Raw genomic sequence first — 20,162 nt, forward strand, 5'->3', positions numbered from 1 at the left:
CGGTGTCTGAGGTGGAACTATATTTCTATGTAGTCTACACTTTCTGATTCTGAACTTCTTACTGGGCGTGGCTTCGTGACAATGATCACAAGAGCAGCTGCTTGTCAATTTGACAGCTCCAATGCAGTTACACCTCCGACAACGCCAGAACATCAGCCATGCAGGTGCCGGCTATCGCCTGTTAATGCTTGATGTCATTGAATCTAGGTCTCAGTCACACACGCACACAATTTAACAGGCTGTTCCTCTGTATCCCAAATAAATAGACCAAGGACAGTTATGAAGCCAATACCTAGGTCAGACTTCCTCTCCCAATGACAGGCATACACAGTAAGCCATCACTATGAAGTGGAGTTTGACTGACAGGTATAGGACATTAGGGGCGGCAGGTAGCCTAGTGGTTAGAGCGTTGGGCCAGTAACCGAAAGGTTGCTGGATCGAATCCCCGAGCGGACAAGGTAAAAATCGGTTGTTCTGCCCCTGAACAAGGCAGTTAACCCACTGTTCCCCGGTAGACCGTCATTGTAAATATGAATTTGGTCTTAACTGACTTGCCTAGTTAATTAAATAAATAAAATAAAAATGAGAGGAGCTGAAAGCACATTGCCCGTCTCTTTGCCTTTCCAGTAAATGCAGAAACGGCAAGACGTGCGAGAGATGGATGAGGGCAGAGAGAGAGTGATCGAGAGAAGACAAGAAAAGGCAGATGGATTACAGCTTTAAGGGATAGGGAGAAGAACAGCCAAGTCCAACCAATTACATTTATATGTAGTAGACACTCTTATCCAGAGCGATTATGGGGAATTACTCTGCACTAGGCTGTTTAAATGGCCAGTTCTTCACAGCCCTCTGCCTCCTCCACTGTGGCCAAAATAGGAGAAACAGGACATCAATCAGAAAGAGAGACGCTACACTAATGTTGCCAGCGCTAGCTCGCTAAGTGACCTTGGCAACTGCCTGGAGAAAAGGGAGGGATGGCAGCAGGAAGGAATGGAGGAAACCGGGATTACAGAGGGTGTGGATGGATGGATAAGTAATGGCTGATACAGCACGAGATGCAAACACAAATGTGTAGCGGCTAAATTTAGAGATTGTGCGGGAAATGTAACTGAAAAAAGTAAAGGTCTCCAGTTTGAAAATGATAAATGACTATTACCTAAGTGGCTCTTAACAGCTGATTGAGATAATAGCTAAACAGCAACAATCTTGTGTTGATAAGGATTTGACTTACGGCCTGCCGTTCTCCACCTGCACTCCAATAGACTGGAACTTGGTCGAGGGAGGCGGTTGATCCTCTCTCTGGATTGGCTGAACGCAATCCACCTACAAGTCAACCATTACAATGAATGAGTCATTCTACACATCCTCTGTGTAGCAGCACATTACAGTAAGTCAGACATTCAAACTGAACACCCAGGTCTTGCCAATTTAGAAAATTGATTCCTGGGCTCACCTGGATACCGATAGATGAGAGCTTCCTTTTGGTGGGAACAGGCTCTGGTAGGGTCAGGGACTGGTCTGGGGTGAGGCTGGGGCCTGGGTTTAGAGTGTCATTCTGGGGCTGGACCTGGGGCAAAGACTGGGTGGTGGAGGAGGGTGGTGGGTGGGAGTCCCTCGGGGCAGGGACAGGGGTGGCGACGGGGGCCGGGGGCTTTGAGCCCTTGGCCAGGCTGCCTGTACGCAGGCTGCAGAGGCTGCCGGAAGAGTTGCTGCTGCGTCCTGATTGGCTGTTGGCCTCGCTGCGGTGGTCTTGTTGGTCCAGATATGTGTCCTGGGCCGACTCAGTGCTGCTCTGCACCGTCACAGAGATGTAGGGCTTGGAGGTGGTGCGCGGAGGGACCGGCGGGGGAGCCTTCTTACAGGAGCTGCTTACACACGTCGGCAGTGCTGGGAAGAGAGAAGGGACAGAAGGACCATTATGTGAAACCTGAACCAGGACAAAGCAGGAAGTTCCAGTAGCGCCAACTGAGCCACCACACCAGCTGCATGGAGCTGTAAAAGAAAGAAGTCCTGAGTAGAGGGTTATCGCTGAAGTCAAACCACTGCAAAAAGAGCAGCAAGCTCAAAAGTTTAAAAAAAGTCCACATTTTCCTAAACATATTTTCCTATGCCTAACACACCCACTCCTCCATGTTTCCTGTCATCCTGCTTTTTCAGTTCCATTGACATCCCTTACCTGCCTAGCTAGCTACCAAATAATGTTAATTATCATGGGACTATAGACGGGGTGGTTGTTTAGCAACAAAACCGACAATTGCGCAACTATGGGGCAAAACAGACGGGGGTGGCTTAGGATTGTTGACCACTTGTAAACCATATTTTTTCTCAAAATGTTTAAACAAATACATTTGAACAATGAGAATTTAGGGCTGGGCGGTAAACTATTTTACTACACTGAACAAAAAGTAGAACGCAACATGTAACAATTTAAGATTTTTTGAAAATTGAAAAAAATTCATTTGGCCTTAAATCTATGGATTTCACATTACTGCACAGAGGTGCAGCCATAGGTGGGCCTGCGAGGGCATAGGCACACCCACTTGGGAGCAAAGCCCACCCACTGGGGAGCCAGGCCCAGCCAAATCAGAATGAGTTTTCCCCCCCACAGACAGAAACAATTCTCAGCACCCCGCCCTCCCCCTTCTGACGAGCCCACAGGTGAAGAAGCCGGATGTGGATGTCCAGGGATGGCATGGTTACGCGTGGTCTGCGGTTGTGAGGCCGGTTGGACGAATGGCCAAATTCTCTATAACAACATTGGAGGTGGCCTATGGTACTGAATTGAATATTAGATTCTCTGGAAACAGTGCTGGTTGGTATTCCTAATTGCACGCTCCCTCAAAGACCTGAGACATCTCTGGCATTGTGTTGCGTGACAAACCTTTCAGGGATGTAAACAAATTAGCTTTTTGTGTGAATGGAACATTTCTGGGATCTTTTATTTCAGCTCATGAAAGATGGGACCAACACTTTACATGTTGCGTTTATATTTTTGTTCGGTGTAAAAACACTGGTATTGATGCAAGGACCGGTTTGGGTTTTTACTTTACCTTCTATAAATGGTATTTGAATATTTGTTAATGTGACACACCGTCTGTAACGTCCATTTTCATAGTTTACTCCATTACTTGAGTCATCCCTCTCTGCTCTCTCGCATTGTGCTGCTTTCCACAGACCTAGCCCCACCACTAAAGGAGCGCATTTGCTCGACCACGAGACACTTGCGTTCAGTCTGCATGGTCAATGCAGCACATGCAACAATGTTGATGACTCCGATGCAGTTTCCACTTCTTAATATAAATCCACAAGCGTTCTACTATTAGTTTGTGTTTTCTTACATCTGCAAAGAGCTAGTTTCTTTTCTTAGCAAGTTGTGGCTAAGTTGTGTTAGCCGCTAATGCTAAACGCTAGCTAGCTAATAAATGTAGTCAGGGTAATGTAACTAGCTATACAGCCTGATAACAGTGATAGTGTAGGACTAAATTAGCATGTTATTTGTGCAACAGCATCTTTCAAATCAAAATAGGAATAGGCGAAGCATGAATGTTAGCTACATGAAGTAGACAACGCCTCGATCCTACTTAGTGTCATTGCGCAAAATGGTACGCAGCATTATCTGGATGTATGTGCATTAAAATAACATCAAATTGATCAGAAATACAGTGTAGACATTGTTAATGTTGTAAATGACTATTGTAGCTGGAAACGGCAGATTTATGGAATATCTACATAGGCGTACAGAGGCCCATTATCAGCAACCATCACTCCTGTGCTCCAATGGCACATTGTGTTAGCAAATCCAAGTGTATCATTTTAAAAGGCTAATTGATCCTTAGAACACCCTTTTGCAATTATGTTAGCACAGCTGAAAACTGTTGTCCTGATTAAAGAAGCAATAAAACTGACCTTTAGACTAGTTGAGTATCTGGAGCATCAGCATTTGTGGGTTTGATTACAGGCTCAAAATGGGCAGAAACAAAGACCTTTCTTCTGAAACTCATCAGTCTATTCAATATTAACAATGTCTACACATTTGATGTTATTTTAAATTGACAAAAAAAATGTGCTTTTCTTTAAAAAACAAGGACATTTCTAAGTGACCCCAAACCTTTGCATAAATGATTACTGAGTAGCAGCGGTGTAAAAGAGAGGGGGGGGGGGGGTAGCCATTTGATTAGGTGTTCAGGAGTCTTATGGCTTGTGGCTTGTGGGTAGAAGAAGCCTCTTGGATCTACACTTGGCGCTCCGGTACCGCTTGCCGTGAGGTAGCAGAGAGAACAGTCCATGACGGGTGGTTGAAGTCTTTGTCAATTTTTAGGGCCTTCCTCTGACACCGCTTGGTATAGAGGTCCTAGATGGCAGGAAGCTTGGCCCAAGTGATGTACTGGGCCGTATGCACTACCCTCTGTAGTGCCTTGCAGTCAGAGGCCGAGCAGTTGCCATACCAGGCAGTAATGCAACCAGTCAGGATGCTCTTGATGGTGCAGCTGTAGAATCTTCTGAGGACCAATGCCAAATCTTTTCAGTCTCCAGAGGGGGAATAGCTTTTGTCGTGCCCTCTTCACAACTGTCTTGATGTGCATGGACCATGTTAGTTTGTTGGTAATGTGGACACCAAGGAACTTGAAGCGCTCAACCTGCCATAGGTGTTCAGGTTCCGGTCTAGTAGCACGGCTTTGAGTGCTCCTACAGTTTTGCTTCGGTAGTGCAGTTTTGACTTCCGGCTCAGAAAGAAAAATGTTCATAGATGGCCACAGAGAAGGCAGATTTGAAAATTCCTAATAAGACACTTTAGTCAACACCTTTACGCAGTAAATTACTGTGAAAACAATGGGCGGGCCTCCCGGGTGGCGCAGTGGTCTAAGGCGCCTTAAGACAGAGATTCTGGGTTCGAGCCCAGGCTTTGCCGCAGCCGACCGGGAGGCCCATGGGGTGGCGCACAATTGGCCCAGTGTCGTCCAGGTTAGGGAGGGTTTGGCCGGCAAGGATATCCTTATCTCATCGCGAACTAGCGACTCCTGTGGCTGGCCGGGCGCAGTGCACGCTGACCAAGTCGCTAGGCGTACCGTGTTTCCTCCGACACATTGGTGCGGCTGGCTTCCGGGTTGGATATGCGTTGTGTCAAGAAGCAGTGCGGCTAGGTTGGGTTGTGTTTCGGAGGACGCATGGCTCTCGACCTTCGCCTCTCCCGAGTCCGTACGGGAGTTGCAGCGATGAGACAAGACAGTAGACACTACCAATTGGATACCACGAAGTTGGGAGAAAAAGGGACGGACATCCTCTTTTTTTTTTTTACGGGCGGACATCCTGGACATCTTCATTTCTTATTATTTATTTTATTTTTTATTTCACCTTTATTTAACCAGGTAGGCTAGTTGAGAACAAGTTCTCATTTGCAACTGCGACCTGGCCAAGATAAAGCATAGCAGTGTGAACAGACAACAACACAGAGTTACACATGGAGTAAACAATAAACAAGTCAATAACATGGTAGAAAAAAAAGAGAATCTATATACAATGTGTGCAAAAGGCATGAGGTAGGCAATAAATCGAGTAATTACAATTTAGCAGATTAACACTGGAGTGATAAATCATCAGATGATCATGTGCAAGAAGAGATACTGGTGTGCAAAAGAGCAGAAAAGTAAATAAATAAAAGCAGTATGGGGGGGTGAGGTAGGTAAATTGGGTGGGTAGTTTACAGATGGACTATGTACAGCTGCAGCGATCGGTTAGCTGCTCGGATAGCAGATTTTTAAAGTTGTTGAGGGAGATAAAAGTCTCCAACTTCAGAGATTTTTGCAATTCGTTCCAGTCGCAGGCAGCAGAGAACTGGAAGGAAAGGCGTCCAAATTAGGTTTTGGCTTTAGGGATGATCAGTGAGATACACCTGCTGGAGCTCGTGCTACGGGTGGGTGTAGCCATCGTGACCAGTGAACTGAGATAAGGCGGCACTTTACCTAGCATAGCCTTGTAGATGACCTGGAGCCAGTGGGTCTGACGACGAACATGTAGCGAGGGCCAGCCGACTAGGGCATACAGGTCGCAGTGGTGGGTCGTATAAGGTGCTTTAGTAACAAAACGGATGGCACTGTGATAAACTGCATCCAGTTTGCTGAGTAGAGTATTGGAAGCTATTTTATAGATGACATCGCCGAAGTCGAGGATCGGTAGGATAGTCAGTTTTACTAGGGTAAGTTTGGCGGCGTGAGTGAAGGAGGCTTTGTTGCGGAATAGAAAGCCGACTCTAGATTTGATTTTGGATTGGAGATGTTTGATATGAGTCTGGAAGGAGAGTTTGCAGTCTAGCCAGACACCTAGGTACTTATAGATGTCCACATATTCTAGGTCGGAACCGTCCAGGGTGGTGATGCTAGTCGGGCGTGCGGGTGCAGGCAGCGAACGGTTGAAAAGCATGCATTTGGTTTTACTAGCGTTTAAGAGCAGTTGGAGGCCACGGAAGGAGTGTTGTATGGCATTGAAGCTCGTTTGGAGGTTAGATAGCACAGTGTCCAAGGAAGGGCCGGAAGTATACAGAATGGTGTCGTCTGCGTAGAGGTGGATCAGGGAATCGCCCGCAGCAAGAGCAACATCATTGATGTATACAGAGAAAAGAGTCGGCCCGAGAATTGAACCCTGTGGTACCCCCATAGAGACTGCCAGAGGACCGGACAACATGCCCTCCGATTTGACACACTGAACTCTGTCTGCAAAGTAGTTGGTGAACCAGGCAAGGCAGTCATTAGAAAAACCGAGGCTACTGAGTCTGCCGATAAGAATATGGTGATTGACAGAGTCGAAAGCCTTGGCCAGGTCGATGAAGACGGCTGCACAGTAATGTCTTTTATCGATGGCGGTTATGACATCGTTTAGTACCTTGAGCGTGACTGAGGTGCACCCGTGACCGGCTCGGAAACCGGATTGCATAGCGGAGAAGGTACGGTGGGATTCGAGATGGTCAGTGATCTGTTTGTTGACTTGGCTTTCGAAGACCTTAGATAGGCAGGGCAGGATGGATATAGGTCTGTAACAGTTTGGGTCCAGGGTGTCTCCCCCTTTGAAGAGGGGGATGACCGCGGCAGCTTTCCAATCCTTGGGGATCTCAGATGATACGAAGGAGAGGTTGAACAGGCTGGTAATAGGGGGTGCGACAATGGCGGCGGACAGTTTCAGAAATAGGGGGTCCAGATTGTCAAGCCCAGCTGATTTGTATGGGTCCAGGTTTTCCAGCTCTTTCAGAACATCTGCTATCTGGATATGGGTAAAGGAGAAGCTGGGGAGGCTTGGGCGAGTAGCAGCGGGGGGAGCGGGGCTGTTGGCCAAGGTTGGAGTCGCCAGGAGGAAGGCATGGCCAGCCATTGAGAAATGTTTGTTGAAGTTTTCGATTATCACGGACTTATCAGTGGTGACCGTGTTACCTAGCCTCAGTGAAGTGGGCAGCTGGGAGGAGGTGCTCTTGTTTCCATGGACTTTACAGTATCCCAGAACTTTTTGGAGTTAGAGCTACAGGATGCAAATTTCTGCTTGAAAAAGCTGGCCTTTGCTTTCCTGACTGACTGCGTGTATTGGTTCCCGACTTCCCTGAACAGTTGCATATCGCGGGGGCTCTTCGATGCTATTGCAGTTCGCCACAGGATGTTTTTGTGCTGGTCGAGGGCAGTCAGCTCTGGAGTGAACCAAGGGCTATATCTGTTCTTGGTTCTGCATTTTTTGAACGGAGCATGCTTGTCTAATATGGTGAGGAAGTAACTTTTAAAGAATGACCAGGCATCCTCAACTGACGGGATGAGGTCAATATCCTTCCAGGGTACCCGGGCCAGGTCGATTAGAAAGGCCTGCTCGCAGAAGTGTTTTAGGGAGCGTTTGACAGTGATGAGGGGTGGTTGTTTGGCCGCGGACCCGTGGCGGATACAGGCAATGAGGCAGTGATCGCTGAGATCTTGATTGAAGACAGCAGAGGTGTATTTGGAGGGCAAGTTGGTCAGGATAATGTCTATTAGGGTGCCCCTGTTTACGGATTTAGGGTTGTACCTGGTGGGTTCCTTGATGATTTGAGTGAGATTGAGGGCATCAAGCTTAGATTGTAGGACTGCCGGGGTGTTAAGCATATCCCAGTTTAGGTCACCTAACAGAACAAACTCTGAAGCTAGATGGGGAGCGATCAATTCACAGATGGTGTCCAGGGCACAGCTGGGAGCTGAGGGGGGTCGGTAGCAGGCGGCAACAGTGAGAGACTTATTTCTGGAGAGATTAATTTTTAAAATTAGAAGTTCGAACTGTTTGGGCATAGACCTGGAAAGTATGACAGAACTTTGCAGGCTATCTCTACAGTAGATTGCAACTCCTCCCCCTTTGGCAGTTCTATCTTGACGGAAAGTGTTATAGAATGGAAATTCAGAATTTTTGGTGGCCTTCCTAAGCCAGGATTCGGAAACGGCAAGGACATCAGGGTTGGCAGAGTGTGCTAAAGCGGTGAGTAAGGCAAACTTAGGGAGGAGGCTTCTGATGTTGACATGCATAAGGCCAAGGCTTTTTCGATCACAGAAGTCAACAAATGAGGGTGACTGGGGACATGCAGGGCCTGGGTTTACCTCCACATCACCCGAGGAACAGAGGAGTAGTAGGATGAGGGTGCGGCTAAAGGCTATCAAAACTGGTCGCCTAGAGCGTTGGGGACAAGGAATAAAAGGAGCAGATATATGGGCGTGGTAGAATAGATTCTGGGCATAATGTGCAGACCAGGGTATGGTGGGGCACGGGTACAGCGGAGGTAAGCCCAGGCACTGGGTGATGATAAGAGAGGTTGTATCTCTGGACATGCTGGTCTCAATGGGTGAGGTCACCGCATGTGTGGGGGGGTGAGACAAAGGAGGTATCAGAGGTACGGAGAGTGGAACTACGGGGTCCATTGCAAACCAAAACAATGATAACTAGCCTGAACAACAGTATGCAAGGCATATTGATATTTGAGAGAGACATACAATAAGGCATAAAGTGAATGCAGGTCTTGATTGGGAGAGCTAGCTAAAACAACAGGTGAGATAACAGCAGCTAACAGCAACAGCAGGTAAAAATGGCGACGACCAGGCAGACAGGGTCAGATTAACTACACACAGATCCTGAGTTAAAGCACAGAGCCGACAGATAAAACACAAATAAACGGAATGGAGTACCGTGAATTAATGGACAGTCAAGCAGTCATCAGCTATGTAGCCGAGTGATCATAGTGTCCAGGGGGCAGCCGTAGATGGAGCAGTGAGGCCTCCACTAAGCTAGCCCGCGGCGTTTAAAGTTAGTAGCCCGGGGGGGTGGTCTGCTCAGACGGAGGGGGTCTGCTCAGACGGAGGCCGGTTGAGGGCACAGCGGATGGGGTATTTGTCTGCAGACCAGACGTGGTCGTGTCGACAGAGAATCCAAGCCGGATGGCGGTGGCGAAAGAGAGGTTGTGAGTTGTAGAATTGTGTTTGCTAACTGGTGCTAGCTTCGTGATTCAGACAGCTAGTCATGGGTAGCAAGCTAGCAGAAGATGGAGGTCTGTTTTTAGCCACGCCGTGCAATTCCGTCGGTAGATTAGTGGGGTTCCGTGTGGTAGAGGGGACCAATCCAATTGTCAAAATAGTTATAGTGGCCTAAGAAGATTGTTCGATAGACCTGTTCAGATAGCAGCCGATATGCTCAAGACAGCTAACGATTAGCGGGCCGCAGTTAGTATATGGACGTTCAGGTTACGTCGCGATGGAGGGGCCAGTTGAAATACTCCCTCGGGCAGATAATGTCGGTATCCCAGTCGTGAAGGCCCGGTGGGGCTCCGCATCGGCAGTAAAACGGGTCCGGATAGGTGATTGTAGCCCAGGAGTGGCTGATGGAACTCTTCAGCTGGCTAGCTCCGGGATAATTGGTGTTTGCTCCGGAATTGATGTTAGCCGATAGTCACTCGGATAGCAGCTAGTTAGCTGCAAGATCCAGGTGTAAATGTCCAGAGCTTGAGGTAAAAATCCGGGGATATGGAGAGAAAATAGGTCTGGTATGCTCTGGTCTGAGTCGCGTTGTACAAAACTGGCAATAGTTTTCCGAGCTAAAGGATAGCTGATGAGCGCTAGCTGTGGTTAGCTGAACTACTAACGTTAGCTTGTGAGCTGGCTAACTTCTGGTTAGCTTCTGTTGTAGATTTCGGATACGAGGTGAATAATACTTTTGAGGAAGAAAAAAAAAACAGATCCGCACCACATTTGGTGAGGTGGGTTGCAGGAGAGTGTTTTGAAGTTGAGTTTTTAAGAAGAAAAGAATATATATATAAAAAGAAAATAAAATATATATACACGGGACAAGACGAGGACAAAGGACATCTGACTGCTACGCCATCTTGGATTATCATTATACCTCAGTGGTTATCACCATTGTTCTGACAACCACACGCTAGCAGTTACTGTTTTCTTACTGAAAACATAATGTAAATTACACTGTTATTCAATACAACATTTATTGGCTATATATTTCTGCAAAATGGCATGCGCTGATGACTGAAAAAATTTGCCACACTGGTTTAGTCACACTTGTTCTAATTTAGCTAGCTTACAATCTCATCATGAATGCAAGCCCATGGCCTGAATGATAGATTGCTTTTTGCAGCTGGGCTATACGGAAGAGTGGCCATTGCTTAAAACCTTTTCTCAATAGGGGGTGCTGTTTTCACTTTGTAAAAATGTAGTTCCCAAATTAAACTGCCTCGTACTCAATTCTTGCTCGTACAATATGCATATTATTACTATTGGATAGAAAACACTCTAGTTTCTAAAACCGTTTGAATTATATCTGTGAGTAAAACAGAACTCAAGTTGGAGCAATTTTCCTGTGAGGAAGTGAGAAATCTTAAATAAGGCAGGCTGTTCTGGGGTCATTTTATTAATTTGTATGTCTTCTATTGGTCGAGATGCACTGCATACGCCTTCCCCTAGATGTCAGCAAATAGTGAGAATTGGAATGGAGTTGCTAGGCAGATCTGAGGCCATATAAATGGGATGGGAACGTGGGGTCCAGTCTTTTCATCTTTCGCCATGACGCAAGACAGACCTCAGGATGGCGTTCTGGAAAGCTCCCGTTATAGGCCTTAGATATATCCGGCTCTGATTTTATTCGATATAGGTGTTAAAGACATCATAATGTTGTTATTTTAAACCGAGTTATATCAGTTTATATCAGTATATTGCGATTTTCGGATATTTCTTTGTGGTGCGTTATAGTGAGTTGGGCACGTCTGGGCCACATGGCTAATGTTTACTGCTAATTCCAAAGTTGAAGGCGACAATCTACAACCGATCAACGATTCTTTTGGACAAAGGACAACTTGCCCAAGATTCTGATGAAAGCTCATCAAAAAGTAAGAACTATTTATGATGTTAATTCATTGTTCTGTTGAAAAATGTAAAACTCCTATTCCGCCATTAATTTCGTTGCGGTCTCGCTTTAACGCACGCTGTATGTCGTAGTAACGTTAATTTTAAAAATCTAACACAGCGGTTGCATTAAGAACTAGTGTATCTTTCATTTGCTGTCCAACCTGTATTTTTTAGTCAAGTTTATGATTAGTTACTGATTAGATTAGGTGCCACTCCCAAGATTTCTCCCAACATATTGTTGGCAGCTTGGCTACTATTGTCATTGTATAACCACGATTTGTGCCGCTAAATATGCACATTTTCGAACAAACTCTATATGTATTGTGTAATATGATGTTATAGGACTGTCATCTGAAGAAGTTTGAGAAGGTTAGTGAAAAAATTAATATCTTTTGCTGGTTTATTCGTTATCGCTATTGTTGGCTTGAATCAATGCTGTTGTGTGGTTGGCTATTGTAGTAAGCTAATATAATGCTATATTGTGTTTTCGCTGTAAAACACTTAAAGAATCGGAAATATTGTCTGGATTCACAAGATCTTTGTCTTTCATTTGCTGTACGCTGTGTATTTTTCATAAATGTTTTATGATGAGTATTTAGGTAATTCACGTTGGTCTCTGTATTTATTCTAGTTGCTTTGGTGAGAGTTGTGATGGTGGCTGCAATGGCAAACTATGATTTATACCTGAAATATGCACATGTTTCTAACAAAACATATGCTATACAATAAATATGTTATCAGACTGTCATCTGATGAAGTTGTTTCTTGGTTAGTGACTATTTATATCTTTATTTGGTCGAAATTGTGATAGCTACCTATGCAGGAAAAAAATGGCGGAGAAAAAAAAGTTGTGTCTTTTGTTATCGTGGTTAGCTAATAGAAATACATATTGTGTCTTCCCTGTAAAACATTTTAAAAATCAGAAATGATGGCTGGATTCACAAGATGTGTATCTTTCATCTGGTGTCTTGGACTTGTGATTTAATGATATTTAGATGCTAGTATTTACTTGTGACGCTATGCTAGGCTATGATAGTCAGCTTTTTTACTGATGGGGGTGCTCCCGGATCCGGGATTGTGACTAAGTAGAAGTTAAATAAATAAATAAGTAAACACGTTTGGTGTTCGCCAAAGGCATGTGGGAGACTCCCCAAACATATGGAAAAAGGTACTCTGGTTAGATGAGATTAAAATGTAACTTTTTGGCCATCAAGGAAAATGCTATGTCTGGCACAAACCCAACACCTTTCATCACCCCGAGAACACCATCCCCACCGTGAAGCATGGTGGTGGCAGCTGTGGGGATGTTTTTCATTGGCAGGGACTTGGAAACTAAGGATGGCACTGAATACAGGGACATTCTTGAGGGAAACCTGTTTCAGTCTTCCAGAGATTTGAGACTGGGACGGAGGTTCACCTTCCAGCGGGACAATGACCCCAAGCACACTGCTAAAGCAACACTCGAGTGGTTTAAGGGGAAACATTTAAATGTCTTGGAATGGCCTAGTCAAAGCCCAAACCTCAATCCAATTGAGAATGTGGTATGACTTAAAGATTGCTGTACACCAGCAGGAACCCATCCAACTTGAAGGAGCTGGAGCAGTTTTGCCTTGAAGAAGGGGGAAAAATCCCAGTGGCTAGATGTGCAAAGCTTATAGGGACATACCCCAAGAGACTTGCAGCTGTAATTGCTGCAAAAGATGGCTCTACAAAGTATTGACTTGGGGGGTGGGGGGGGGGGTGAATAGTTATGCACGCTCAAGTTCAGTTTGTCTTATTTCTTGTTTGTTTCACAAGAAAAAATATTTTGCATCTTCAAAGTGTTGCGTTAATCAAATGATACAAACTCCCCCCAAAATCTATTTTAATTCCAGGTTGTAAGGCAACAAAATGCTAACGCGGGTGAATACTTTCGCAAGGCACTGTACTTAGCTGGCTAGGTATTTAAACAGCTGCCGATTAAATTAGGGCCGATTTCAAGTTTTCATAATCGATAATCAGCATTTTTGGACATCGATTATGGACGATTACATTACAATCCACGAGGAAACTGCGTGGCAGGCTGACCACCTGTTACGCGAGTGCAGCAAGGAGCCAAGGTAAATTGCTAGCTAGCATTAAACTTACCGTATAAAAAAAACAACCAATCTTCACATAATCACTAGTTAATTACACATGGTTGATGATATTACTAGGTTAACTAGCTTGTCCTGCATTGCATATAAATTAACAGCCACGCATTGATTATCATCAAATCACAGCCTACTTCAACTTCGCCAAACGGGTGATGATTTAACAAAAGTGCATTGCTGAAAAAAGCACAATCTTTGCACAAATGTACCTAACCATAAACATCAATGCCTTTCTTAAAATCAATACACATGAGTATATATTTTTAAACCTGCATATTTAGTTAAGAAATTCATGTTAGCAGGCAATATTAACTAGGGAAATTGTGTCACTTCTCTTGCGTTCAGTGCAAGTAGAGTCAGGGTATATGCAACAGTTTGGGCCGCCTGGCTCGTTGTGAACTAATTTGCCAGAATTTTACATAATTATGACATAACATTGAAGGTTGTGCAATGTAACAGCAATATTTATACTTAGGGATGCCACCCCTTTTATAAAATAAGGAACGGTTCCGTATTTCACTGAAAGAATAAACATTTTGTTTTCTAAATGATAGTTTCCGGATTTGACCATATTAATGACCAAAGGCCTGAATTTCTGTGTTTATTATATTATAATTAAGTCTATGATTTGATATAGCAGACTGACTGAGCGGTGGTAGGCAGCAGCAGGCTCCTAAGCATTCATTCAAACAGTACTTTCCTGCGTTTGCCAGCAGCTCTTAGCAATGCTTGATCACAGCACTGTTTATGACTTCAAGCCTATCAACTCCTGAGATTAGGCTGGCAATACTAAAGTGCCTATTAGAACAGCCAATAGTCAAAGGTATATGAAATACAAATGGTATAGAGAAATAGTTGACGCGTCATAATTCCTATAATAACTACAAACTAAAACTTTTTAACTGGGAATATTGAACCACCAGCTTTCATATGTTCTGGGTAAGGAACTTAAACGTTAGCTTTTTTACATGGCACATATTGCACTTCTCCTTTTTTCTCCAACACTGTTTTGTATTATTTAAACCAAATTGAGCATGTTTCATTATTTATTTGAGACTAAATAGATTTATTTATGTATTATATTAAGTTAAAATAAAAGTGTTCATTGTTCATTCAGTATTGTGTTAATTATCATTATTACAAATATATATACAGTTGAAGTCAGAAGTTTACATACCTTAACCAAATACATTTAAACTTAGTTTCACAATTCCTGACATTTAATCCTAGTAAAAATTCCCTGTCTTAGTTCAGTTAGGATCACCACTATATTTTAAGAATGTGAAATGTCAAAATAATAGTAGAGAATTATTTATTTCAGCTTTTATTTTTTTCATCACATTCCCAGTGGGTTAGAAGTTTACATACTCAATTAGTATTTAGTAACATTGCCTTTAAAATGTTTAACTTGGGTCAAACGTTACAGGTAGCCTTTCACAAGCTTCCCACAATAAATTGGGTGAATTTTGGCCCATTCCTCCTGACAGAGCTGGTGTAACTGAGTCAGGTTTGTAGGCCTCCACGCTTTTTCAGTTCTGCCCACAAATTTTCTATAGGATTGATGTCAGGGCTTTGTGATGGCCACTCCAATACCTTGGCTTTGTTGTCCTTAAGCCATTTTGTCACAACTTTGGAAGTATGCTTGGGGTCATTGTCCATTTGGAAGACCCATTTGCGACCAAGCTTTAACTTCCTGACTGATGTCTTGAGATGTTGCTTCAATATATCCACATAAAAAAACATCATGAAGGAGGATTATTATGTGCACCAGTCCCTCCTGCAGCAAAGCACCCCAACAACATGATGCTGTCAGACCCGTGCTTCACGGTTGAGATGGTGTTCTTTCGGGCTTGCAAGCCTCCCCCTTTTTCCTCCTAACATAACAATGGTCATTATGGCCAAAAGGTTCTATATTTGTTTCATCAGACCAGAGGACATTTCTACAAAAAGTACGATCTTTGTCCCCATGTGCAGTTGCAAACCAGTCTGGCTTTTTTGGGCGGTTATGGAGCAGTGGCTTCTTCCTTGCTGAGCGGCCTTTCAGGTTATGTCGATATAGGACTCGTTTTACTGTGGATGTAGATACTTTTGTACCTGTTTCCTCCACCATCTTCACAAGGTCCTTTGCTGTTGTTCTGGGATTGATTTGCACTACTCGCACCAAAGTACGTTCACCTCTAGGAGACAGTACGCGTCTCCTTCCTGAGCGGTATGACAGCTGCGTGGTCCCATGGTGTTAATACTTGCGTACTATTGTTTGTACAGTTGAACGTGGTACCTTCAGGCATTTGGAAAATGGATGAACCAGACTTGTGGAAGTCTACAATTTATTTTCTGAGGTCTTGTCTGATTTCTTTTGATGTTAAGCAAAGAGGCACTGAGTTTGAAGGTAGGCCTTGAAATACATCCACAAGTACATCTCCAATTGACTCAAATTATGTCAATTAGCCTATCAGAATCTTCTCAAGCCATGACATATTTTTCTGTAATTTTCCAAGCTGTTTAAAGGCACAGTCAACTTAGTCTATGTAAACTTCTGACCCACTGGAATTGTGATACAGTGAATTCTCAGTGAAATAATCTGTCTGTAAACAATTGTTGGAAAAATGATTTGTGTCATGCACAAAGTAGATGTCCTAACCAATTTGCAAAAACTACAGTTTGTTAACAAGACAATTGTGGAGTGGTTGAAAAACGAGTTTTAATGACTCCAACCTAGGTGTATGTAAACTTCCGACTTCAACTATAATTTTTTTTAAATTTCAACAAAAAAAAACACACACAAAAAAAGACAATTAATCGTTATCGGCTTTTTTGGTCCTGCAAAAAAAATCGGTATCGGTGTTGAAAAATCCTAATCGGTCGACCTCTAGTCCAGTTACCACATTCATCAAATCATATGGGCTCCAAGTCTACTCCCACACATGACTACACACACACAGTCACAGGCTAAATGAAAAAAAAGTTGGTATCACTATTTCCGGTAACTGTAGGGAATAACCTACATACTTGACTACTACAAGGGCTCCTGAGTGGTACAGCAGTCTAAGGCACTGCATTTCAGTGCTAGAGGCGTCACTACAGACCGAGGTTCGATTCCAGGCTGTATCACAAACAGCCGTGATTGGGAGTGCCATAGGGAGGCGCACAATTGCCCCAGCGTTGTCCGGGTTCGTGTTTGGCCGGGGTAGACAGTTACTATAAATAAGAATTTGTTCTTAACCGACTTGCCTAGTTACATAAAGGTTAACAAAAATAATTAAACAAGGGCAGGGTAATTACATGGGTTTGCCTCGGCCTGTTTCACAGTCGATTCACTGTTACGAAGGGAAACGCCTGTCCTATATAGGCTAATGTTGGTGTGACCAAACTTCCTTCAGAATCCTTTGTTTAAATCAACAGGGTAGTGTAGACATGAGATCAGTCATCAACAAACGCCAGGCTGCTCCATTTAATCCATCATTAAAATGTCACCAATGCACACAAACAGGGCTGTGGAATCCAGGGGCCACAGAGAGAAATGCTGTCTCACACATTGCTGTAAGAGCAGCAACAGCCTCGACTCTGGGCCCAGCGCCAGCCGAGGACAAAGGGACATTTACTCCCTGAGAACGAGACACATTCCTCAAATGCCCAGCATAGACACACAAGACTAAACGAGTGAATTAATGTAACGTGTTCCGTGTTGTCACGTTCTAAGTACCACAAGCCTCTTGATACCCATGTCTATGAGGCTAGCGTGGACCATACACAGTACACACAAACATGTATAATGCCCAGACTGACAGAGCCGACTCCCTCAAACAAATGTCATAGAAAAAAAGTAATATTCCATCAGTAACACTAATGACAGAAATAAGCACTCACTAAAGCTGTAGCACTACATATTATTCATACTGTTGGCAGAAATGCTCTCTGTCCAGTCTTTCTGTGAGTTGTACTACACTTGCCCTGCCCTCTTCTACTCCATGATCATGGGCTGCCCGCCCAGAGGTGATTATGGGGTAGGTAAACTAAGCTGCCTTGAACCTCTGCTCCTGTGGGGTCAGTGCCAACCAGCTATGCTACTACTCAACCACTGGTTCCACAGATAATGCCAGCCCTAAGTATCTGATACTAGTAGGGAAAAACACGTACCCTGTTCACCTCCAAAAACACTGAGCACTTGGATATCTGATAACATGAGTAGTGAATGCGTCGGTGAATCACACCTTTACTTTGCATTTCAGGGTTATACCTGTCTTGCCCGAGCTATGTTCATACACAAGGCATGAGTTAATTACAGAACTGGAATTTGATCAGCACTAAAGTTGTTTTACAGTCAGTGTTGTTGATTATAACTAATGGGGAGCGGTCTATCATGCACTGATCAAAGGGAAAGGTGTTAGGAGAGTAGGCAAAAGGCTGTTTCTATGTGGGGCTCATGGGGTTTCTCCTGCTCGGAAAGCACTTAACATCCATAACAGCACTGTCAACATGTTGGTGATCATCACAAGTTGGTGATTTTAGTTAACCTAAATTGGATTTCTTGTTAAAGGCATTGCAGTTAACGCTCCAGGAAATACTATCTCTACCAGCACGCGTGAGAGACGTATCTGATATCCAGTAATGGACCAGCAGACAGTTAAAATAAGACCAGATAAATGACACTGACGTGACCCAGTCTCATTTCACCCTCTGTACTTATCGTTTGTACCCGCAGATTTAAAATCAGTTCTGTTCTCTGTAGGGCTGACCCCATTTAGTCGACCGATCGATTGTTTGGTTGATAGGCTTTTGATCGACCAAGATTTCTTTAGTCGAGCAATAGCAAGAAACCATAAAACAACTGTCTGATTCACGCCTGTCTGAGTGGACTAATCCATTGTGGAGGCTGTGGGGATGGCACAGTCCATCACTCTGAGATGTGCTACTGAAATTCTATATGGTTATATTATGTCAAAACAACGGTGCAACATGAATAAAAATGCAATTTCTTCCTCAATGGATAGTGGTCGCTATCCGCGGTTCTGAAACACATCAGTGCGGTGTTGAATTGCCGCCTTTTCCTAGACCATGTTGCTATGTGCATAATAGCAAAGTTAATCAGCATAATGATGTTGAGAACAATGCGGCGGAGGCAGTAGCAGAATGAGATGGGGGAAAAAACAGCCCTTGCCTTGTCTAAGAAAAGTGAGAGGAAACCAACTTAATTAGGTCTCTCGTTTTAGAACTAATTTGTTGTTTACACTGTTCCAAATTGTCCGAAAAATTATAACCCCCCCTTTTCTTGATCTCATTATCATAATTATAAGTTGTGTCTTTATCAGTAGTAGGCTTAGTATAGCAGCCTTGTATAACCACCATCGAGCTGTAAGCCTAAGAGCACATCCTGTTTAGTCTTAATACCATAACTAATTTAGGACCATATTTCAATCAATCATTTATTCAAGTCACCACACAGCATAGGAGTCATTCATGATTTAAAACGCAATCAAGCATTTTAGTTTTAAAATAAAGCGTACCTTGAATAATTAGCATAAACAATAAAACCGTTCCATTTTGGAAATTGCATTCACCAATGAATGTGACAGTTCTTAGTCTTTGCTGTAATAAAGGCTTAACAAAACATTACAACACTCTCTGGTACACTTATCATTTATTTAGTGTTGTATACATTATCCTTACCTTTTTCTTGATCTCAAGTATTTTCCGCAACTAGTCAAATTTATTCCACACATCTGACTTCCCCTTTACCTCCTGAGCAGCCAGTAAACATTCCCATTTCGAGTTTGTCATGTCCTCTGCATCCATTTTGCTGTTATTGTGTTCAGAGTTTGTTATAGCCAATTTATTGACGTGATTATGATATGCTATAGGGCAGGCCCTATTGGTCACGTGCATGCGATGCATACGTGTCACGTAAAGAGAGCAAGGGTTGAGGGAATAGGGAATGTTTTTCCTAAACAAATGAGGGATTTTGATAACAGAACTTTTCGGGTCAGAAATGGCTGTAATTATGTTGCAGCTTCAGCAACACGGACAGCGCGATAAACATGTTCTGTGGTGGTCGCTGCAGCAGGGAGTAGAGAGACAACGGGTGCAAGTCAGTGTCACTGTCATTTTTTTTTAACACAGCGCAATAAGTCTAAGCCAGTCCGGCACAATCAAATCAATTGCAATCCGACTGCCTCTAGTCATTTGTGTCTTAATTATTTCATCAAACTGTGTGCTTAAACCATTAGACAAGCTCAGTGCATATGGTTGATTTGATTAAAACACATAGGATGTGTCTATATATGGAAAAATACACATTTGAACATTTCTACCAATCGATTAGTTGAAAGAACGGACGACTGACTCTTGGTCAACCAATAATTGTTGTCGGGGACAGCCCGATAGCAGTTCTCTGCTCTCTTGGGATGTCAAGTGTCTGGAGATTGCTGTGGGATTTTGACAGTTTAATTATGGTTGGGCTTATTTTTGTGCACTCCTCATCCTGCCAGTTGAGATGTGTGTTAATTACGCAAACTATTCTCAGCGGGGAGAGATGAGACAGTGCTGATTTTGTTGTTTTCCCAACCTTGAGGGAACACACTTCTAAACACTGCAGATAGAAAAAGCAGCATGTATGTTCTTTCTCTGAACATTCTAC

General features: G+C 43.6%; 1 protein-coding gene across 9 annotated transcripts in view; it reads right to left on the reverse strand.

Moving 5' to 3' along the window:
• LOC129860845 (disks large-associated protein 4-like) overlaps positions 1–20,162 on the reverse strand; it is a 159,725-nt gene that overhangs the window by 6,249 nt on the left and 133,314 nt on the right. For all 9 annotated transcript variants that reach the window (XM_055931690.1, XM_055931689.1, XM_055931684.1 and 6 more), the window contains 2 exons: positions 1,454–1,887; positions 1,232–1,323 (listed from right to left, as the gene is read on the reverse strand). In XM_055931690.1, the coding sequence (XP_055787665.1) occupies positions 1,232–1,323; positions 1,454–1,887 (526 nt within the window). The remainder of the gene's footprint in view (positions 1–1,231; positions 1,324–1,453; positions 1,888–20,162) is intronic.

Source organism: Salvelinus fontinalis, chromosome 8 (assembly GCF_029448725.1).
Source record: "Salvelinus fontinalis isolate EN_2023a chromosome 8, ASM2944872v1, whole genome shotgun sequence".
NCBI lineage: Eukaryota > Metazoa > Chordata > Actinopteri > Salmoniformes > Salmonidae > Salvelinus > Salvelinus fontinalis.